The sequence below is a fragment of the Mesocricetus auratus genome, unplaced genomic scaffold (assembly GCF_017639785.1).
Source record: "Mesocricetus auratus isolate SY011 unplaced genomic scaffold, BCM_Maur_2.0 Super-Scaffold_100030, whole genome shotgun sequence".
Classification (NCBI taxonomy): domain Eukaryota; kingdom Metazoa; phylum Chordata; class Mammalia; order Rodentia; family Cricetidae; genus Mesocricetus; species Mesocricetus auratus.
The window spans coordinates 17,387,412-17,411,917 of NW_024429211.1; the positions used below are offsets into that span (position 1 = coordinate 17,387,412).

Sequence of the window (24,506 nt, forward strand, 5' to 3'; positions counted from 1 at the left end):
GTGTGTCTGTCTGTCTCTGTCTTTCTCAGTCTCTCTTTATCTCTCTGTCTCTGTGTCTCTGTCTCTGTCTTTCTGTCTCTCTCTGTCTCTGTGTGTGTATGTCTGTAGGTCTGTCTGTCTCTGTCTCTTTTCTTTCTTCTTTTTTTATTAATTTATTTTGCACGTTCCACTGTCTCTGTCTTTTTCATTCTATATTTGTCTCTGTGTCTGTCTGTCTCTGTGTCTCTCTCTCTGTCTCTCTGTGTCTCTGTTGCACCATCTTGTCTCTCTATATCTCTCTGTCTCTCTCTGCCTGCTGCCTGCAGGTCAGGATTGTAAAGCTCTCTCAGTTACTGCTCCAGCACCATGCCTATCTGCTTCCCATATGATAATCATAGACAAATCCTGTAATCAAGTGCCCCCCTTTAAATTTTTTTCTTTTATAAGAGTTGCCTTTGTTGTGGTATCACTTCTAGCAATAGAACAGAAACTACACACTTTTATTGTGCTTTTTATACATGTATAACCTAATAAGTCCATTAAGTATTACTCATATGTATTTAGGTAGCTGACCACTTGGACATGGACAACATGTCAGGGGTCTTTTCCCTGTGGAAAACCTATCCCCATAATTCAGCAGCACTGACTACCTGTAGTTCTTCAACTAGGGGTGTGTTTATTTTCCCTTATTCCTGCTGGAGTGTTGACTGGTGCAGTCTTATGCAGGCCTTGAAGCACTTTATTTTGGCATCAGCACATTGCTAACATTCTTACTTGAGGTTTTCTGTAGATCCAGATCCAGCGTATGCAACTAACCAGGATCCATGTGACCATCCTGTCTCTGGTCCTCATATTCCTGTCTTGCAGCTCATGAAATGGCATTCAAGGTGTCTTAGGTTATAGTTCAAACTTATTACAGCTCATTCCTCTGTAAGCTCCTTGTATTGTTTGTCCTGCCCTGGTAACCACGGTACAGATATCATAGCTAAGTGTACTGGCACTCAAAACAGAAGCTGAATCAGCAGGCCCTCAGGCTGTTCCCCAGAGGGGTCTGCAGGACATTCCCGAGGGTGATGAACATGGAGAATTGTGGAGATGCCAGGCTGCAGAGTGCAGGAGTGATGAAGAGCCTTAGCCTGGCTTTGAAGTGGGCACTGTCCTGCCACACTCAATAGCTATATGCTCTTCTCTCAGCCTCATGTGTGTAAAAGCCTTGGGATTCCTCAACATGGATTTATTTTATTCTGGCTTCTCGTGATTTTCTTTGAGAAAACATTAGTCTGACAGTAGAGTGTTTGGATTCCTCCATATAAAAAAAGAAAGAACCGTATGTTATGCTTTCTAAATCATTTCTTATTCTGCACTTTTTAATTTCAGCACAATGAAAACTCCCATACCAAATCCCAAAAGTTCTGTTTGTAGTTGTTGTATACGTGACAGCAGAAACTACTATTCCTTATTTTTCTCTTGGACTCTGTTCTCAGGGCCACCATAGCCTGTCCTGTGATTGGGTGTTGCTGCAGATAGAGGGCTTGGTTCTGAGTGAATGAGTTTGGGGTCTCATTTCATCATCAAGTCTTCAGAATACAGTGTGTTAAGGATGGCCTCCCTGCCTGCAGGATGAAGAACCAGGGAGCTTGGCATAAGTCCTGTAAACACTGTTCCTGCACCCTTGAAAATTGGTATTTATTTAGTTTTCACCCAGAACAATGTGAATTCTAGAAATATTGAAGGCCAATCTCAATTTAATAATGTAATCTATGTGTTTATGTCAAAATAAATATATCCTGGAAATCATTTAACAGTCCACAGATTTACTACTTGATTGACTGGAAACCATAGACATTTCAAGACTTTATACCAATTGTTCTATGACTTTTGCTCAGTCTGAATGATCAGTCCTCTTGAGGAATGGATTTTAAAACAACTAACCCTTCCACAGTTGTGTAGATTATATTGGTAAAAATTAGTGTCAAGAGTTCAGGGCTGTTTGGTACCACTGGTTATTCATATCACAAAGACCCCATACAAACTGAAGGGACCACTGTGAGAATATCTGTGGCCAGTAGTCTACATGTGAATCTTTGGGGAGGTTAACAAGTAGACCGTGAATATTCAGAACACAAATTTTTAATAGCTTTGAGGATCTTGAAAAATGGTTCTATAGTTAAAAATGCTTAGTGCCCATCCAAAGAATGTATTTCCTAGCACCCACATCTGGCAGCCCACAACTGCCTATAACTCCAGCTTTGGGTGATCCAGTGCCCTGTTCTGACCTCCACAGGTACCTGCACACATGTGCACATAAACAGACACATACATATAAATAAAAATAAAGTTTTTAAATAGCTATGAAAATACCAATGGCAGTTTATGCTGGATAGGGTGTGGAGAAAGGGGAACACTTCTACACTGCTGGTGGGAGTACAAACTTGTACAGCCACTTTGGAAATCAGTATGGTGGTTCCTCAGGAAAATGGGAATCGGTCTACCACAAAATCCAGCAATTCCACTCTTATGCATATACCCAAAAGATGTACATTCCTACAACAAGGATGTCTGTTCAGCTATGTTCATAGCAGCATTATTTGTAAGAGCCAGAACCTCGAAGCAACCAAAATGCCCCTCAACTGAAGAATGGATAAAGAAAATGTTGTACATTTACACAATGGAGTACTACTTAGCAGAAAAAAACCAATGGAATCTTGATATTCCAGGCAAATGGATGTCACTAGAAGAAACCATCCTGAGTGAGGTAACCCAGTCACAAAAAAAGACAAACATGGTACGTACTCATTCATATATGGATTTTAGACTTAGAGCAAAGTATTACCAGCTTACAATCCATACCACCAGAGAAGCTAGGAAACAAGGAGGACCCTAAGAGACACATACATGGTCCCCCAGAGAAGGGGAAAGGGACAAGATCTACTGAGCTAGTTAGGAGCATGGGGAAGGGGAGAGGGAGTTAGGAGAAAGAGAAGGGGAGAAGAGGAGGAGAGAGGAGGACATGAGAGAGCAGGAAGATTGAGTTGGGTGAAGAATAGAGAACAGCAAGAAAAGAGATACCATAATAGAGGGAGCCATTATAGGTTTAAAAAGAAATCTGGCACTAGGGAAATGTTCAGAGATCTACAAGCATGACCCCAATTAAAAATCTAAGCAATAGTGGAAGGCTACCTTAAATGTCCTTCCCCAATAATGAGATGGATGACTACCTTATATCCATCCTATAGCCTTCATCCAGTAGCTGATGAAAGCAGAAGCAGACACCCACAGCTAAACACTGACCTGAACTCCTGGAATCCAGTTGCAGAGAGAGAGAGGAGTAATGAAAAAAGGAGTCAAAACCAGGCTGGAGAAACCCAAAGAAACAGTAATCCTGAACAAGGGAAAGCTCATGGATCCCAGACTGATAGCTGGGAAACAAGCATAGGACTGATCCAGACCCCCTGAACATGGGTGTCAGTTAGGAGGTCTGGGCAATCTATGGGGCCTCTGGCAGTGGATCAGTATTCATCCCTAGTACAGTCTGCATGTAATTCTATAGAGGATTTGGCCTTTGGAACACTCACCAGCTATGAGGAAATGCTATGACAGCACTGTAAGTCCAGGCCCAGGCAGAGTGTCATGATGTGGGTTAGCTAATTGCAAAACTTAGGTGTTTGTGATTTCGTCAGTTGCACATTTTTTCTAAAGTTTTTCCTACCATGTGGAGACCTGATGAGTAACCCGAAAATGATGATGATTTATCTTTAAGCCAAACTACATAAAATTATATTCTGAATTTTTCTGTATTTGGACATTGAAGGTGTCTTAACAGCTGTGTAACCAGTTACTAACAACTTGGTTGTTAAATCCTGGAAATCATACTAAAATTCATGTCCAGTGTGTTTTTGTAGTACCTTGCTTTTGGATAAAACTGGTTTTTCTAACATACTACAACACGTGACATGAACAACGCACACAGACTTCAACATCTGAAACATCACAGAAAGAAAGGTGATGTACAGTTGGGCCATTAGTTAGACATGTGATCTTTTTCTAAGAGAATTCTGTAGAAAACAAGAAAAATATCACATTCTTAACCTCACTAGTGGGTGTGTAAGTGTTTATTATCTTCTGGTCTGTCTGGCTTACAGACTTTTTGAGCGCCAGCCTTGTCCTCATCTTCAGTAACTACCATATCCATCTAGATGGTCGGTCCTCACTTCTCCACATTCGAACCCTTAACCTTGTCGTTCGCTCCATACAACCACTAGTTCTGTAGCTACTCATCCTCCACATCACAGGGACCGTCAGAGTCTTCATCTCCACATCATCTGCCTGGTCCTCACTCCTCCACTAAGCTGTTCTCCCTAGAGCCTCTGCTCCAAAGGCCTTCTCACATTCAACCAATCTCTTGCCAGTATGTCACACTGACCATCACGCCCGTGCTTGGTGCATTCAGATTCCACAATGTGCTGCTACAGCCAAGACTGTGCACACATCCTTGGTGCCCTTTCTCCACTGCTTACTAACCAGACACAGACCGTCTGTTTAAATCTCTCACTTCTGAACTGGGGATGAGCATGTGTCTCGGCGTTTTACATGCGCAAATCCGTGGGTTTGATCGCCAGCACCACATAAAATGAGCTGTGACGACACATGCCTATACTCCCATGTTGGAAGAAAAAGACAAGAAAATCAGAATTTCAAGGTCATTCTCAGATATATAGCTAGTTCAAGGCCATCTTGGAATAAAGGAGATTCCCATCTCAAATAAATACATCTTAGTCACTCCTCAATAATACCTACTATACGTAACAACATCCTCGCATTCTCATGAAGGGCATTGGATTATATAATCATTGACAGAGACAAACTCCAAAAAATAAAAAATGAGTGTTTGACAATCAAAACTATAACCTCAGCGAATAGGATATTTAGGAATAAACACTTGCCGGGCAGTGATGGTGCACGCCTTTAATCCCAACACTCGGGAGGCAGAGGCAGGCAGATCTCTGTGAGTTCGAGGCTGGGCTGGACCGATAGCCTCCAAAACAATACAGAGAAACCCTGTCTGGAAAAACCAAAAAAAAAAAAAAAAGGAATAAACACTTTAACAAGCAATTGCTTCCAAAGAACAATGCTTTATAAGACATACACCTTCTGTCTGATACATTTCTGTGCTGTTTGCAAGAAACTGGCAATGTGCAGACATCGCTGCTTTAACAGAGAAAAGGAGAAGCCAGGCCGTGGGGAGTGCAGAGCAAACAGAGAGACTTTGCTCCATCCTCACCAAGCGCTTGTCGGCCCAGCCCACCAGGCTTGGCATTTATTGTCCAGGTGGCAGGAAACTCCGAAACAAGAACCACAAGGAAGGAGGACACAGTGAGGCTGTGATTTGTACAAGTTGAGAGGTAAAAGCATAACAAAGCAAGAGATTGAGAAATGTCTCAGGAGGAACATGACGTAACAGACCCTACACTCCCATTTGTCAACAGGACTCTGAGCAGGAAACCACAGGGCCGTCTGGTGTATTGATAAACTTTACTTCCTTCCAGCTTTTAAATGCACTTCTCCAGAGCAGAGAAGTATCCTCTAGTGACTGTTATCTTCCCTTCTACACAGCCAGCTTGCCACATCCAGCAAGAAGGATGGGGGAAAGGTAGGATTCTATCTACTACTTATTTCCAAATCCACTGCTTTATCTTGTCTCTGTGGTGTCCGTATAGTCCATACCGGGGCAGAATATTCAAGTAGCCATGAGGCCCATGGCTGGAAAAGATGAGAAACATGCAATTCCCTTTTGGTGAGTTTGGTGCTAGCAGGCTGGACAGAGAATGTAGACGCTGCTAATTAGTATTCATTAGACTCCATGCTGATCTCCTTGTCACTAAAGTTTTTGTGCTAACCTGCTCAACAGATGAGGTTGAATCACAGAACCTTGTGACCAGAGAACACACTCAGTGTTCTAGCAGACCTGAGACAATCTCAGTGCCCATTCTCTTTCTCATCCTAGTTGCAGATGTCAGCCAGTGGTCTTGCCAGAGAGCAAAGCCCAGTCAGCTGCCCCAACCAAATTCAGAGTAAAGGGAATTGCCCAGCTATTTAGAGAAACCAAAAGTATGCTTCCACTGCTCAGGGCCAGCAGCAACTGTCCATTCAGCATCACAGATGAGACACTGAGGGGTTAGGGGGCCAATCTGTCTCTGCCAAAGAACACCATGAGAAGTGACAAAGAAATTACTCTCTCCACAAATCTCAACATCAGAAAAAAAAAGAGGCACAGCCTTATAAATCTCAAGAAATTATGAGCCTTCCAAAAGACACTAACAAGCTATGACAGCAGAAGCAAGGAGAGATATGACAGAAAACCAAGACCAGCCCAATCCTTTTTAAAATGGTCCGTGAAGTTCAAGGCTATGAGACAAGAAATTAATTAAGGTATGGTAGCAACATAGCAGTTGAATAAGCAATCATCTCCCCATTTAGACACACATTTGAACAACATCTTTTTATCAGTATATATAGTATATATTAATCACACAGAGTACTGGGTTCTGTTATGGCATTCCATACACAAACACAGTACCTGGAGGTTTTCACACCTTCATCACCTTATTTCCTTCTTCTTACTGTTCTCTGCCATCCCCTAAAATAGTGCACATTCTACTTTCTGTGCTGTGTTTGTGTGGTTTGGTTTGGTTTGGTGTTTTTGGTTTTTCAAGACAGGGTTTCTCTGTGGCTTTGGAGGCTGTCCTGAACTAGCTCTTGTAGACCAGGCTAGTCTCAAACTCACAGAGATTGCCTGCCTCTGCTTCCAGAGTGCTGGGATTAAAGGCATGAGCCACCATTGCCCAGCTTCTGTATTGTTTTTTTAAGTTCTCCTGTTTCCTCAGGCTGTAATAACTTCATTTCATACATATACACACACAACACATAGACACACACACACCACATGTCACGCACACGAAGACATACATACCACACACACATATACAGACAAACATGCATACACATATATGTAGACACATAAACACACAGACATATACACCACACACACACATACACAGACACACACATACACACATATACAGACACACACACATATACACAGACACACACACACCACACCACACACACTACATATATAAACACACAGACACACACCACACAGACACACACACTACACATATACACACACAGAAACACAGACCACACCACATACATAGACACACACACATATACAGACACACCACACATACATACAACACACACACAAGCACACAACACACACATAAACACACACCACATATTCAGACACACACCACACACATACACCACAGACACACACACAAACACACACCACACATATATACAACACACATACACACAACATACATACACACACAGAGACACACACAGACACACAACACACACTTTATTTATTAATTTGGGGTCTCCCTCACTAAACCCAGAGCTAGCCAACTCTACCTAGCCTGGCTTTCCAGCTTGCTCTAGGGATCCCCTGTGTCTTAGGGTGACTATTGCTATGGAACACCATGACAAAAACCAATCTGAATAGGAAAGGGTTTATTTCACTCACACCTCCATGTAACAGTTCATCAAAAACAGTAAGGGCAGGAACTCAAGTAGGGCAAGAACTCAAGCAGAGCAGGAACCTGGAGGCAGGAGCTGGTGCAGAGGCCATGGAGGGGAGCTACTTACATACTTTCTCCTCATGGCTTGCTCAGTCTGCTTTCTTATAGAATCCAGAACTACCAGGTCAGGGATGGCACCAACCACAGTGGTCTGGGCACACCATCCATCATTAATTAAGAAAATGCCCTACAACTGGATCTTAGGGAGACATTTTTGAGGTTCCTTCCTTTCAAATAATGCTAGGTTGTATAAAGTTGACATAAAATTGCCATGATATACTGTCTCTGCCTCCTAAGTGCTTGGATTACAGGTAGCTGCCACATCTACCCAGCCTTAAAGTGGGTTCAGTAGATCTGAATCCCAACCCTCACGTTTGCATGACAAGGGCATTGTCCACTGAACCGTCTTCCCAGCCTTCACCACATATTTTGAGACAGTGTCTCTCAGCGAATGTGGAACTCACAGACTGGCCAGACTGACGCACAAGCAAGCCCGCAGAGATTCTCCAGTCTTCAGCTCCCAGCTCTGAGATTGCAGACACTCACTACCACCCATGACTTCTTACAAGAGTGCTGGAGATCTAAGCCCAAGTGCTTGGCCCACTGATCCACAGGCCCAACCCCTGATTTTTTTCTTTATAGCTGAATAAGATTATACACTCTCTCTCTCTCTCTCTCTCTCTCTCTCTCTCTCTCTCTCTCTCTCTCTCTCTCTCTCTCTCTCTTCCTCCCTCCTTCCCTCCCTCTCTCTCTCTCTCCCTCTCTCCCCCCTCTCTCTCCCCCTCTCTCTGTGTATACATATGTGAGCGGGGATATCTTTTGTTTATCCATTCATCTTTTAATATACACATAGATTGATTCTATAACTTGACTATTGTAAGACCATAATATACAGATATATAATTATCTCGGTATTCTGACTTTGAATTCTTGGGCTATATGCTCCAAAGCAGCCTACATGAAACCTATGGCAGTTTTATCTCTGGTTTTTGAATGGTGTCTCTACTGATTTCCTTACTGACTGCTATAACTTACATCCCCTCCAGCAGTCAAGGAATCCCTTTTCACCATGTCCTCCCTAGTGTCCATTGCTGTTTGCTACCTCAGCAGTGTCCATTTCATCTGGGATGATCATAGGAATTGACTTTGTACAGCATGGGAGATGAGAGGAGTTTCCGTCTTCTACCTGTGGGTTTCCTGTCTTAATAGTATTATTCTTGAAGGGGCTATCTGACCTTGGACGAGGATCAGATGGAGTGGAAATTGGGGTGGGTCAACTCCTGGTTCTGGGCCTGAGCAGTTGCAGGGTTGGTCAGCCCACAAGCTCTCCCTTTTCCTCACCACCAGGGTGAGCTCTCCAGCATTGCCCTGACTAGTTCACCCTTTGTGGTGATGAGCAAGGGGAAGGGCCAGGTGTCCTGCTTTTGTGTCCTCAGAGTTGGTTCTCCCACATCTACACCACCAGGGACAGCTTACTGTGTTGCCCAGGCATGAGTGTAGGGGTCACTCTCCCGAGTACTGCAGCTGATGAGGGGCAGGGACCGCTCTCCCACCTGCCTCAGGCACTGATGGACAGGAGTAGGGGGAGAGGGCATCTCTGATGAGTAATGGGGATAGCTCTCCTATGCTCACAACTTTGGGGCTGGCTCTACCCACACCTCTGCCAATGCTGTTGGCTCTACTATGCTGCCCAGGCAAGGTGCAGGGCCTGGACATAACCATTTTCATATTATTAGTATGGACAATAAACAGACATGAGTCTTTCCAAATTGTTTTTGGCTTTCCAAGTGTAGATCAGGCTGGCCTCAGATTCACAGAGATCCCGTTCCTCTGCCTCCAAAGTGCTAGGATTAAAGGCCTGCTCCAACACACCTCACTTCAATCTTTCCAAATCTTTAGCTATCTTCTTTGGCTTATTTCTTCTGAGCCTTATTATTTTCACTGTTCCAAGAATTTCTTAGATCACTGTCTTAGTTAGGGTTTCTATTGCTGTGAAGAGAGAACGTGACCACAGGAAAACACTTAATTGAGGCTAACTTACAGTTTCAGAGATTTAGTCCTTTATCATTATGGCAGAAAGCATTGCAGTAGACAGGCAGACGTGGTGCTAGAGAAGGAGTTGAGACTTCTACATCTGGATCCGCAGGTAGCAGGAAAACCCCTCTGTGCCACTGGGCCTGGCTTAAGCATCTGAGACCTCAAAGCTCCGCCCCCACATTGATACTCTTCCTCCAGCAAGGCCACATCTCCTAATAGTCCACTCCCTATAGCCAGCCATTCAAACACATGAATCTTTGGGATCATTCCTATTCAAACCATCACAGTCATTGATTTCTTCTTCAGTATATTTCGTATTACATATAAGAAACCTTCTACATTTTTAGTATTGATCAAGTGTATATGTGACTTCAAAGCCTGCCTAGACAGTGGTCCACTTCCTACAAAAAGAGCACACCTACTCCACAAGGCCACACCTCCAATAGTACCACTCCCTTTGCAGGCCATTTTCTTTCAAACCATCACATTCCACTCCCCGGCCACCAAAGGCTTGTAACCATATCATAATGCAAGAATGCATTTAGCCCAACTTCAAAAGTCCCAATAATCTATCACAATCTCAACAATGTTTTAAAGTTTAAAGTCTCTTCTGAGATTCATGCAATCTCTTAACTGTAATCCACTATAAAATCAAAATCAAAGACAGATCCCATACTTCCAACATATAGTAGCACAGGATATACATTACCATTCCAAAATATAGGGAAGGATAAATAGTGAAGAAATTCTAGTCCAAAGTGAGACCAAAAACCAGCTGGGCAAACTCCAAACTCTACATCTTCATGCTGATGTCAAAGTACTCTTCAGATCTCCAACTCCATTCTGCTTTGTTGACTGTGAAACACTTCTTTCTCTTGGACTGGTTCCACTCCCTGTTGGCAGCTTTCCTCTGCAGAAGATGACATGTATCCGGCCTCAGTGGCTCTCAGCTGCAGAGGCAAATTCCTTAACCCCTTTCTTCTATCCTTAACTCTAGAACCACATGACCGATGTTGTCACGTTCTACTGCTTAGTGGGGCTGGAACATGACCCCTTTGTTCAATTACATCTTCACCAGCATTCTGTTTTTGATGATTGCCTTCACTGCCTAAGCTTGGCTGTCCTTGAACTTGCTCTGTAAATCAGGCTGGCCTCAAACTCGGAGACCCACCAGCTTTTGCCTTCTGGGTGCTAGGATTAAATGTGTGTGCCAGCACACCTGGCTCTAAGCTTTTCTTTAATTACTTTTCACAAGTTGGAAATTTAACTGGGTGGGTCTTGCCCTGAGGTCACTACTCCTTATATTCAATTTATTAATCTATTTCTCTCCTTGAACACAGGGTTTAGCTCAGTTCCACTTCCTGCCCTTTTTCTCAATCTATACATATTTTTATTTTCCCATTGTGCTCCTTTTCATTATAAGTCTTCATTGAAGTTAACACTAATAATCACACAGCAGAGTCTATACTAGGCTGTTTTGAGATTTCCTCTGACAATGGAACTAATCCAAAACTCTTCACTAACGTGGCAGCTTATAGTTCAGAGATTCAGTCAATTATCATCATGGCAAGAAACATGGCAATGTGCAGGCAGACATGGTTCTGGCTACATCTTGATCAGAAGGCAATAGGAAGTGGGCTGTGGCATAAGGTAGTGTCTTGAATGTATACAAGACCTCAAAGCCCATCTCCATAGTGACACTTCCTCCAGCAGGACCGAACCTACTCCATTAGGCCAAACTTCCTAATAGTGCCACTCCCTTTGGGGGCCATTTTCTTTCAAACCACCACAGTATGCATGTATGCAAATACACATACAACCTACATACACACACATACATGTATAGAGAGATATAGATACATATACAACATACAGAAATCATTTAGTGTTGCTTGTATGGATATATGTTTAGGACAGGTGACTTGAGATTGGATAATTTGGGGGCTAATCCCTAAGAAAACTAATTCTTCCCTCTCAACAGTCATTAATTGTCTATAGCTTTTCATCTAGGGTGGGGTCTAGTGAAATTTCCCCCATCCACATTGGCATGTCAACTGATATTGTCATTGCACAGGTCTTGCTTAATAACCATATTGTTTAAATTTCATGAGTTACCAAAAATGTGATCTTTCTTAGAGAAAGTTCTATTGTCTGTTGAGAAGAAAGTGTATTCCACAGCTATTGCATGGGATATTCTCTAGACATAAGTCTCTTTGATCTGTGGTATAGTTTAGCTCTAAAGTATATTTTCTGATACTTTGTCTGGATAATGTATCTATTGGTGAGCGTGGGTATTGAAGTCAGCAACTGTTTTTTGTTTCTGGATCCATCTGCATTTATATACAGTTATTTGCTTTGCAAATTGTGTGTACCAACATTTAGTGCATATATATTTTCAATCCTTAAATCCCCTGTGTTGATACATTGTTTATGATTTAATAAAGCTTGCCTTAGGATCAGAATGCAAAGCTAGCCACAGTAGTTAGCCATAGATGCCAGGCAGTGTTGGTACACACCTTTAGTCCCAGGACTCAGGAGACAGAGGTAGATGGATCTCTGTGAATCGAGACCACCCTGGGCTGCATGAGAGTAAATCAGTCTAAGAGAGTAACAGAGCTCACCCCTTTAATCCCAGCACTAAAGAGGTACATAAAGAAGAAGCGAAGGGTCTCATGTGAGATTCAGTTAGTTTCCAGTCATGGGGAAGACAAGATCTCCATTTCAGCCTTGGCAGAGGTAAGAGCTACTGGACGGCTGTTTTGCTTTTCTGATCTTTAGGCAACTTTTATTAAATCATAAATAATGTATCACCACACCTCTTTTTCAGTTTTATGAACATACATTAACTATATGTAATGGGCTTTGTTCTTCCATTTTTGAATATGTGTTTCATCATATTCACCTCCCTTACATTCCTTCATCCCCATCCCCCAACTCCTGCTGATCCTCTTCCTCTACCCAACTAGTATTTTTTCGATTCTTGTATCTTCCTTATGGATCATTCCCCTTACTGATATGTGATGAGAATCTTCCCGACTGACTGATTTTGGCTTGCATCTCCTCTGCTGGAGATGAGTATAGCTGCTCCTGCCGCCTCCCCTTCGCTTTCTTGGCACTTTTTCTTCATCCTTTAGCTCTCAGATTGTATGTTTTTGCCGTAGTGTGGGGACACCAGACCTTGAGCAGAAACCCACTTCCCCTTTGGCCTGGGAGCAGGCAGCTGTGTAATGTTTACTGAAAACAATTCAGTGCTAAAGCTCTTGATAGGGCTCAGATAAGGGCTTGCTCACTGAAATACCATGCCTTTCACAACCCCTATGGCTAGATGCCTCTTCCTGTTTCCCTGCTGTGTCTCCCCCCGATTCTGGGGCCGGAGATTAAACCACCAGCCAGGAGGGTGAGAAGTCTGGAAAGAATTGTATGTAGATGGATGGCAGAAGTCCTTAAAAGGGGGAAGCGTTTTTTCTTGGAGAGACTTCTCCTGAGAGCTCTCTCCTAAGCGGACTGGGGTCTCCTCCTAAGCTGACTTGGGAAGCATAAAGTTTTCTTAAAGCAACCGACCGGTCTCTGTGTTATCTATCCCGACCACCTCGCTGCATTCTCGGATGCAGGCCGCACAGCAGGTGCGACAGTAGAGGGATGTTTCTTGTAGTCAACAAGCAGTTCTACTTTGTTCTTAACCCTGTCATCCATTCTGTGTCTTTCTAATTGAGTTTTAAGGCTGTTTACAGCACTGAGTTATTGTTGAGGAGTATATCTTGAAACCTCTAATTTGGTTGATATTACTTTATTGGTTTGGCTTGAACACTTCGTTCTCTCTCTTGTTCATCTTTCAAGCTTTCTGGTTTACTGAGCTTCAACGTGTTACTCTTTCCAGCTTCCAACAGTTCATCTCTTCCTCTTGTGAAGTTCCTTCCTTCATAGGCTCTGGTATTTGTATCTTTCTTTCTTCCTTGTAAGTGTAGGGTTCTTTAGAATCTGTGGTGCTCACTTATTGGCCATGAATTTCTTAGTTGTCTGGGGGGATGGTATTTGCCTCTCTGTCACTTTCTTTAAAAAGAATATTGCTGCAGATAGCAATCTTCATTGACATGAGAAACATCCAGAACCTTCTTGTGTTTCTTCTCATCAAGTGCATGGCTGCAGAACCACGCGTTTATCTTGGAATTCTAGATGTAATCTTGACATGTTTTGCTTTGAAGGTAGATTGAGCCCTTATTCTTGGGTATTACCTCTTAATAATGGCCCAGCGTTCTTGAAAATCATAGTCATACCCAGTTGTCTTTTCTTTATTGCTGAGTCCTTGACCTTGTCTTGAGTTCCTGATTTTCTTCTACTTCGTGTAACCTGCTGTTCATCCTTCCCACTGGGTTTTTATTTAATTTATTGAGTCTTTTCACTTTCAACATTTCCACTTAGGTTTGTATTTGATTTTCTTTTGTTTCTTTGCTATTTTTTAAAATCTCAATTTTCTTGCTGACTTTCTCATCCCTGTTTCTGATTTTCTCATCAAGTGTTGTTGTTTTTGTTGTTGCTGTTGTTGTTTTTCTTGGTTTGGTTTGGTTAGGACAGGGTCTCAATGTATAGCTGTGGCTGACATAGAACTTGCTTTGTAGACCAGTTTGGTCTTGAAGTCACAGAGATCCACCTGCCTCTGCTTCTTGAGAGCTGATATTAAAGGTGTGTGCTGCCACACCTGGCCTCATGTAGGTTTCAACAGACACCCTCACTTCATTCATCAGCTTGTTCAAATATACCTTCAGGTTGTTGGTAATTTTTAACAGACTTTTGAATTACTTATCTGGCATTCCAACCATTCTGGCATATTTATACTCAGTTGTAGAGGACTTCTGGGTTCTTTAATATAGCACACTGAATTACTTTCCATATCCCTTGCATTTGTACCCTGAAATTTGTGTGTTTGCCTTTATTACTTCTTCAGCAGTTAGTACTTTCCACCCAAGTAGATCCAGGTCCATGATCACAACCAAATTCCTAGATCCACACTGCTTCTCAGACTGGACAGCCACATCCAGTGGTGGTGTGAGGTACGTTTTGGGCCTGGTTATGTAAAAAAAAAATGTGTGTGTGATGTTGCCTCCTACACCAAAAGGTTTGTCTTTGCAACTTCTCCTACCATAATCCCCTCCCTTGGCAATAATGAGCAAGTTAGGATGTGCTGGGGACCCTTCCTCCAGTGGATGCTTCCAGGGTACAGACACAGCCTTACACCTTATGATTGCAGAGAAGCAGCTTGTTAGCGTTTCTCCTTTGATTGCAGCCCGACTTTGGTCACACTTCCTTACTCCTTTGTTCATCATCCTATGTTAGGGTCTACTGTTTCTTCTGTAAGTCTAAAGTTCAGCATCTCCAAGTGTTTCTTTGTCTTGGTCTACTGTTCAGTGTTGCCCTTCCTGCCTCTCCACCCAACCCCCCTCTTGGCAACCATGTGCTTGATCAGTGGAAATGCAAAAGTAGATGTCTCTGATTCGCCATCTTCCCCCATCTGCCTTCATTCTGGAATGCCTATTCACTCAGCGTAGCATCATCCCAAGAACTAAGAAACTAGGCAAGAGACTAGAGTGCCTGGTATTAGCATATTTTATATTAGTATGAAAGTTGCCTGCATCGCCTCTCCCCAAGTCCACACACAGCAAAGCAGAGAGAGAGATGCCTGCCACTTCTAGAAAGGAAAGCAGACAGAGTCTTGACTTTAGACTTAAAATCTTGTGCCAGGTTTTTCATTATGACACTTAGTGCCAGTCAGAACCCCATAGCCCTTCCTCTAAGCAAGCACCCAGGAACTGAAACTCAAGAGCTACATTAGCGCAGGCCTAGTGCCTGTCTCCGCCGCCTCTACCCGACTTTAGACACCACAACCTGAAAGAAGCCTCCACCTGCTGGGAGGTGGAGCAGGAAAGTGAGCATGTGACTTTGCCTTGCAGTTCTTGTGTATTCCAAGGACCATGATGCCAGACCCACCACAGTGTGATCCCACACTCTGCAGAGCCTCAGTGACTCTCTAGCCCAGCCCTGACATGCCACAGAGACCTGTTCCCTAAAGGAAAAGACTTGGGTTTCACCTGCATCATCATCATCCTTAGTCTGGACTTTGGTGGATCCCTGAGGTAGTGCAGGTTCCTTCATCCACTAGACTCTGGTGAAACTGACTTCAGCAAATGTCGTCATCCATCTCCCAACCTCAGAAAGCACACCACTGACTAGAATCCCAGTTGCTGCTGATAAGACAAAGCAGTATGCTCAGGATTCCTTGGAATTCAGCGTGAACCAGAAAACCTGGTGTTGACCAGAGCCATACAGAGCTCTGTTCCCGGAAGAGTACCCATCATGAAGGCTCTGAACCTGCCCCCATGCCAGATGGGAAGATAAGTGGCCCTAGCTGCTTGGATTCTATCCTGGCCTGCATCACCTGTATCTGAGCATGCTCCTTTTCACCATAAATTTACCACAGCAAAAGGAAACCTGCAACAGAAAGACTGTTGCTCCCGAATGCTACGCTGGTCTCTGTGGGCTTAGGGATCTCAGTCTTCCCTGTCATAATGCCCACTGCGTCCCCCTCCCAATCCCAGGTAGTACAAAATAGAGAGCAATTGACTGAGGATGAAAAACGAAAATAGACACCAAGCCATTGTGTGAGAGCTAACTACTCTGTGAAGACACCAGAGTTGGAACGATTGCTACAATGCCTGAGCATGTGTTGGTGGCCAGAGAGGTGCCTGTGTCTAACACAGAACCAACCTGAGACTTCTGTAAACACATTTCCCTTTTAGGAGCTCCCCTAGTTTTCTTACGAAGACTAAAGCAATCGCTCAATTTAGTACAAACTTGGGCTTGGAACACCCTCTAGTGGTGAAATAGTGACAACACCCCCAACTGCTAAATCACCACAAACCTCAAGTTTGGGAGCTCAAAGTAAATGATGGAGCTGCTGAGATCTCTGTATGCACAAGGTCAGATTATGAACACTAAATCTACAGACCACGCCTTGACTGAAGATGGTGTGCTTTGCCAACAAGCTGAAGGTTTCAAGGAGGCCTGAGGGTAGTATGTGGATTTAGCATTCACAAACCTCAGCTTCAGTCCTCAGCAGCAAAAACTAAGAGATCGTGACCTTCCCTAATGAACTAAATAAAGGAAGAGTGGTTGTGGGAAGACTACTCAGTTGGTAAAGTGCTTTCTGAACAACAATGGGGCCCTGAATTCAAATACCGGGCATCACCCATAAAAGCCAAGTGTAGCACTTACCGGTAATGCTAACACTAAGAAAGCAGAACAGAAGGGTCCTTGGGGATTGCTGGCCAATTAGTCTGACCAAATTAGTGGGGGGGGGGGGGGGCTACTTACAGAAGAGTGAGGCCTGGAGACGGCGTGGGGTCACCTGGAGTCATAGTCATTTTTCAGCTGCCTGACTTGGGTGCTAGAAACTGAGCTTGGGTCCTCTGCAAGGACAGGGTGTCCTCTTACCGCCCAGGCCACCCCTCCTGGGCCAGGCCTCCTGCCTTCGGAAGGCATCTTGATCATTCACAACAATTCCCTACACGTTAGTAAAGACTGTGCTGACTTTTCAGACGTTTTTGAGCAGTGGGGATATACTTGGTATGTGAAGGGAAAAAAAAGAGAGAAAGAGAAAGAAAGAAGGAAAGAAAGAAAGAAAGAAAGAAAGAAAGAAAGAAAGGAAAGAAAGGAAGGAAGGAAGGAGACGTGGGATTTTTTCCTCCTAAATGACTATTTTTTTCCACGTTGGTAGCTTCTTTTCCTTACTCTTTCTGTACTTCATTTAAGCCCAGTGGTTTCTTAACCCATGACATTGACTGCCATCTTGACCCTAATTTGGACATTTCTTTTCTGCCTTTTCTCCCATCTACATATAATCATACACCGTGATGATGATTCTAAGGGACTGCTCAAAGGGAGGGGGCAGGTTCCGGGGCTTTGGAATTTTTAATAAGTTGCCTGACCTCTGCCGGCCTGCACCACCTCCTCTGAAACATAAGAACTGTTATTCCTACATGGCAAGGTAGGCCTGGCAATTAATTGGGGATCATAAAAATATATGCATGTCTGAAAATCTCACAATAAAACTCTTATGCAGCTAATATATGTGCTGATAAAATACATCTCTAACGAAAGGCGTGTGCATACAACAGACCTCACGTCTTCATTGTGTTCCCAGCAGCACCGGTGCAGGGTTTCTGAGCCCAAACACCTCAACCTCCTGGATGGCAGTCACAACAAATCCAATGGACAAAACTGTGCCTGGAAGTTTCAACAGCAGGACCCTGGTCCCAAACTTGATGATCGTCATCTCAGGACTGGTTGGGATGACAGGAAACGCCATCGTGTTCTGGCTCCTGGGTTTCCGCTTGCGCAGGAACGCCTTCTCCGTCTACATCCTAAACCTGGCCGTGGCCGACTTCCTCTTCCTCCTCTGTCACATCATAGACTCCACGCTGCTTCTCCTCAAGTTTTCCTATCCCGACATTATCTTCCTCCCGTGCTTTAACACCGTCATGATGGTTCCCTACATCTCAGGCCTGAGCATGCTCAGTGCCATCAGCACCGAGCGCTGCCTGTCGGTCCTGTGCCCCATCTGGTATCGCTGCCGCCGCCCAAAACACACATCCAGTGTCGTGTGCGCTGCGATCTGGGTCCTGTCGATATTGATTAGCATTCTGAACCGGTATTTCTGTGGCTTCTTAGATGCCAAATACGAAAATGACGAGCGGTGTCTGGTATCAAACTTCTTCACCGCCGCGTGCCTGATATTTTTGTTTGTGGTCCTCTGTCTGTCCAGCCTAGCCCTGCTGGCTAGGCTGTTCTGCGGCGCTGGTCGGATAAAGCTCAGCAGATTGTATGCAACCATCATGCTCACGGTGCTGGTTTTTCTCCTCTGCGGCTTGCCCTTTGGTATCCACTGGTTCCTGTTAATCTGGATTAAGATTGATTACGGTGCGGTTGCTTACGGTCTTTATCTGGCATCACTCGTCCTGACTGCTGTTAACAGCTGTGCCAACCCCATCATTTACTTCTTCGTGGGCTCCTTCAGACAGCAGCTGAAGCACCAGACCCTCAAAATGGTTCTCCAGAGGGCTCTACAGGACGCTCCCGAGACGGGTGAAAACGGAAGCAGTGTCCCTCAGGACACAACAGAGATGTCAAGCAGCAGAGCGGAGCAGTGACAAGAGCCTCCACCTGGACCTCAGAGGTGACTTCGGAGTGATCGCTGCTCTGCGGTGCTTGACAGCTAGCTGTCTGCTCTCCTCTCAGTCCTGTGACCCGACATGCCTCAGTGGGTTCACCAACCTCTCCAGCAGATCGCCATTGACTTAGTTTTCCTACTTTTCCTGAGTAAAAGAATTTATCTGAAAATATCGTGTCTTCATCCTTCTTGGCATCAATAAAATCCTCATGCTAACTTCCTCTGAAGCTTTCTTGCTGTCTCTTTGCAGCCTTTGTTGCCATGAAAATAGCTTCTGTCCAAAACCACTGACTCTCTTGTTTGTAATTGTTCTGTACCGGACAGTAAAGACAAGGGAGCCCTCCGGTTTCCTGTGAACCAGCCTCATGAGACAACACCTTTCCACAACAGCAAAAGTGTTTTACACCTATGCGATCATAATGCTCACCGGGCTGACAATAGCCCTCAGTCATAAGACTGATGCACCGTTGACAAAGACAGACGCTGCAGCCCCGATGATTCACCACCTTGCACACTCCCACAACCCTGTGATCCAGCAGAACAATCCCTGTCTCCAACCAGCTGATCACAACAGTCAGAACTCTTGAAATAACTGGGAGTGTATATGTTATGAGTTCTAGATTAGGAAGAGCAGCTGGGCTATATTCTCAAGCCACTTCCATGACCGCCTTAAATGTCGTGTTCACCCATGGAGTCAGGAAATGTCACTGATCTGATCTTATTCCATAAGAAATGTGGGACCTGTTTTCTGAACAAGGCTGTGGGATTTGACTCCACTGTAATCGTGCCCTTGAATATAAGACCATACTGATTAAGAAAGACCCAGAGATGTATCCACCCTACCATGACAACAGTCAAAATGAGCACATACTCCTTGTACATGACTGTCGGCTGCCTAGAATTTGGAGAGGATACTGTGTCGTGCTCTTTCTGAACGTGGGGATGGTGTATGTCAGGCATCAATATTATCAGGACACCATTGGCCATAAAAATAGATGTGATTTTGTTCCTAGCCTCAGTTCATGCTTCCAGCAGTATAGAAGAGGTCTCCTTACACAGATCTATCATATAGATGCAACCGACTCTGAATCCATCCAGAATAAAATACAGACATGTCAAAAGAGGAGAGTATCTCATTTGTACCTGCAACTAAAGCGGGTAAATTGGAGATGTCCTGGGATGCTTGAAACCTAAACTGATGAGTCTACAATTTTAACCACCACATCAATTTTTGTGACAGGGTGGGAAAATAAACAGAGTCTAGACACAATAAAATGGGAGAGGGAAGAATTCATTATGACATTAATAACAACAATAATAACAATAACCTTAAGAGTCTTCAAGGAATGGTTATCTAGATACACACACACACACACACACACACACACACACACACACACCATCTTTACTATCCTGGACTTCTGCCAGATACATGATCTTAGCTACAACAAGGATCGTAACCTGGAGTACCATGAGTTCTGAGCAATGTCCATAATGGCCCTGAACAGACTGGTATTGGCATAGAGTTGCAAAATCAGCCAGGATCAACTCCAAAATAATACCAAATCAGACAGAGCCCTCAGGCCTGCACTAGCCAAAAGGCAGCATCTTTTTGTCCCAACTCTCCTCCCAAGGACATCTCCACCCCTGCTGGTTCATAGGCTGTGGCTTTAAAGAAAGAGATGAAAACAGAATAGGGGGGATTTAGGAAATATAAGGAACAAGCAGAATGTACCCATTTGTCCAATACAGTCTTTCTTGAGAGTAGAGAAAAGAGCTCTGGCCTCAGAGTAAATTTAGAGTTCCGTTCCCTGAGTAACGCTTGACTCTAAATGTTGTCACGGCTTCAGTAGGATGATGACTTAGGCATTGATAATGACCTAACAAACCTCATACTTGAGAAGTCACCTGAAGATCTTTGGATACAAAGGATGGAGACTTTTTTTCCTCTGGCAGTGTGGTGAAGTCAGAACTCTGCTACTGAGCTGCATCCCCAGCCTTAACTGCCTGGACATCCAGGCTCAACTCTGTGTAACCCTCCCCCCCCTACAGGTGTGACAGAGCAGAGCAGATGGGCTTCAGAAGCTCTGAAGAGAACAGTGGGGGAAGGGGATGTGGTTTGGCAAAGCTTATGCTCTCCCTATACATTTTCATTTATCCCTTCCCAAAAGCTACTGGAAGAAAAGATAAAATTTAAATGTTGCTTAAGTACCATAAATTATTGTGACTTTTCTTCCTGCCTAGGTGTCTGGGTTATAAACATCTCTCCAGAGCACCAGTGTCCTCATAATGGTGACTGATATTCTCGTAGATAGTCCAGCTACAAACCACCCTGTCGGTTGTTTTATTACATTGCATTCTGGTTTACTTGTAGGTGTGTGTGGTGTGCTTGTATGCATGCGTGTGTGTGCACGGATATGTGCAGTGTTTTTCACCTTTTGTTTCACACACACACATACACATACACATACACACACACACACACACACACACACACACACACACCAGCCTGGGACGTCACCACACAGGCCAGGAGAGTTAGTAGCCTACAAGCTTCCAGGGGCGTTGTCTCCCATCTTGCAGGACTGATAACAGGTATGCACCACCCTGCCTTTTACCTGGTGTATTAGTTACTTATCTTGTTATCGCCACAAAATGTCTGACCAAAGTAACTTGAGGAAGGAAGGCTCTACGTTGGTTTATAGTTCAAGGTGAGGGCCGCCATGACAGTCACAGCAGCAAGAGCCCGAGGCTGATGCTTACATCACACCCTGTGCCAGGAAGCGGAGAACAATGAATGCTCCATTCCCATGTGGCCTTCTACTTCACTTGACATAACCTAGACAATTCCTCACAGACCTTCCCAGAGACTAACCTATCCAGATAACCCCTTCCAGGTAATTCTAGATCCTATCAGATAGACAATAAATATTGCGGCCAAGCATGGATGGGGATCTGAACTTGGGTCTTCAGGTTTGCAAACAAGTGCTTTCCTGGCTGAGCCATCTTCCCAGACCCACTTTAGATCTCATTATCTCAGAAGTGTTATGCGAATGGGCTCACTCGCTGACTTTTGAGTTCCTCTTTTTCCCTCAGCATAACGCCCTTTGGAGTCATCCAAACTATAGTGTGTGCCAATAGTGTGTTGCTGACATTTTTCAACAACAGAGTAGAGTTCTACAATAAGATCACATACGTAGTTCCACACGTTACAAGTGAGAAGGTGTTTGGATTGTTCCCAGACTAGCTATTATAAATAGAGATGAGTTCAGTATGTTTGTACAGATTTTTAAGTGAACATCGCTTTCCAGTTCCTGGGACATGTGCCACAGTGGAATGCTGGGTAAAATAAGAAATACATGTCTGATTTTCCAGGAAATGCAGAAGTACTTTCCATGGTACTAAATTGTGTAACTTTCCCATTGGCAGTTTATGAAAACAGCTTTCTCCAAATCCTTGCCAGAGTAATTTAGCCATCCTGTGGGGATTACAGCAAGTTCATGTCCGCTTCTTAGGAGCCTTCTCTCCACGGCTTGTAAATGGGACCTACTTCACGTAAACCAACTTCCATCTCTCTGTCCTAATTACGTCCTCTCTTTATTGTGCTTCTTATTTTACTCTTCAACAGTTGTCGTATAGCATTTCCCATAGATTCAAACACTCCGTCCTTCGGGGAATCTCATTAAGAAAGGAAGCAGGCCAGCATGGAGGGGAGGCAGGAACCCGTAATCCCAGCATGTAAGAGACACATGTAGACGGATCGCTGTGAGCTCAAGGACAGTTTGGTCTGTGTAACAAGTTCTAGGACACCCAGGGCTCTACAGAGAGGCCTTAAAACTCTGTCCCAAATCTTACTCCCAAAATAAATAAATAAATAAAAATTTTTAAGAAAAGAAAGAAAGTGCCAGGCGGTAGTGTTGCATGCCTTTAATCCCAGCACTCAGGAGGCAGAGGCAGGCAGATCTCTGTGAGTTCAAGGCCAGCCTGGTTCACAAGAGCTAGTTCCAGGACAGCCTCCAAAGCCACAGAGAAACCTGTCTTGAAACCCACCCACCCACCCCAAAAAAAAGAAAGTAAATAACAGCTTCAAAACAACTTTAGGAAGTCCTGGAAATTGATCAGATTCATTAGACTCTTGCCTCCTCAAGAACACATGAACAGTAAAGAATGAGTGTCAGACAAGCCCAAAGGCAAAGAAGTCTCTGAGACCAGAGCAGCTGCCTGGAAGAGGCTCAGACCACCTGGGGCACCTGGACACAACAGTCCCTGGCCTGTGGAGCTGCCCACAGACTGTGCAATGCATTCCAGGCTCCCAGGTTTTGGGAGCTGTCACTCCACGGGCTTTGGAGATACAGCTGTCTTTGAGTCCTTTCTGCTTCTGTAAGTAACCCCTAACCCATATTCCTCTAGCAACCCCAACAGAAGTCATTGGTTCACCAAGTTGGACTTGGTACTTTGGTGGTATCCATACTTTGCTCTGTCATCTGGAGTGAGTAGATGGGTGTGTTTCATCTCCTCTGGGAAAAAATATGTCACACAATAGCAATTTCAAGCATACATTGGACTTTGATCCACTTCCCATCACCCTCTCTTATCCCCATTCCACCCTGGATGCAACTCTTACTGGATATGGCCTACCCTACATAGTCACAGTCTAAGATAAGGGGACTGAGATTTCCACATACCACTACTGGAAGGACACATTAAGTCTATAACAAGGTCTCTATTGTGTATTTGCTGAATTACTCCACTGAAGAAATATTCTGAGTGCTTTTTTTAATTTGTCAGGTTGTTGTTATTTGACATAGCCTGCTTAATGAAATAGAGATCTTAATTTGAATCATATTTCTGGAAACTAAAAGTTCAAACATGGTCCAGCCTCTGGGATGAGTCTCACAGTGGATGATTGCAGTGCTCATGGAGGAAGAATCCCTTATCTAATCAGAAACCCTAAGACATGAGGAGGGCCAGGATTAATCCTTCTATAACAACTGTGTCTCAAGAACTTCGGGAGTTACCTAAGAATGGGATTCACAGAGCACCGAAGAATATCCCACTAGTCTACACTTTGTTAAATTCCACGGAGCCTGTCACCATGGGAACCAAGTGCCAATCACATGAGCTCTCAGAGGGGTAGGAGGATACAATTAAACAGTATCCAAAACTTAGCAATAATATTAGACTGCTTTTGGCAGGAAGAACAGAAAGGTGAATCAAAGATTTAAAGCTTAAACCTCCACTACATGAAAATAAATTAATTACGTTTCCTCAAGTGGAAGAAGGAGAAAGAAGAATATGCTGTGTGTGCTGAACCCTTTCTGTTTCATAAGGGATGCAAACTGATCCTTTTATTCATAGTGATAAATTAAAAACAAATAAAAGGGGTTAGTTAAATACCTGCTTCACACTTGTGGGATCCTAGGTTCAATCCCCAGTACCACAGAAATAAGTGAATAATAACATAAGTTTGCTATTCAGAGCCAATAGTAATAAGAGAAATAAGAATAGAGGAGAGCTGGGCATGGTGGAGCATGACTTTAATTCCAGCACTTGGAAGGCAAAGGTAAATGGATGTCTGAGTTCCAAGCCAAACTGGCCTACATAACAAATTCCAGACCAGCTAA

General features: G+C 43.9%; 1 protein-coding gene across 2 annotated transcripts; it reads left to right on the top strand.

Moving 5' to 3' along the window:
- Nucleotides 1–5,507: 5,507 nt before the first annotated feature.
- Nucleotides 5,508–19,098, top strand: LOC101840439 (mas-related G-protein coupled receptor member A). 2 transcript variants are annotated; one of them, XM_005087724.4, is made up of 2 exons: nucleotides 5,508–5,629; nucleotides 17,860–19,098. In XM_005087724.4, exons 1-2 carry the CDS (start codon nucleotides 5,619–5,621, stop codon nucleotides 18,860–18,862), a joined length of 1,014 nt encoding a protein of 337 aa, XP_005087781.3. In that variant the 5' UTR covers nucleotides 5,508–5,618; the 3' UTR covers nucleotides 18,863–19,098. The 2 variants fall into 2 exon arrangements, with proteins under 2 accessions (XP_005087781.3, XP_021079562.2); XM_021223903.2 differs by having other exon boundaries at nucleotides 5,521–5,629; nucleotides 17,857–19,098.
- Nucleotides 19,099–24,506: the final 5,408 nt, after the last annotated feature.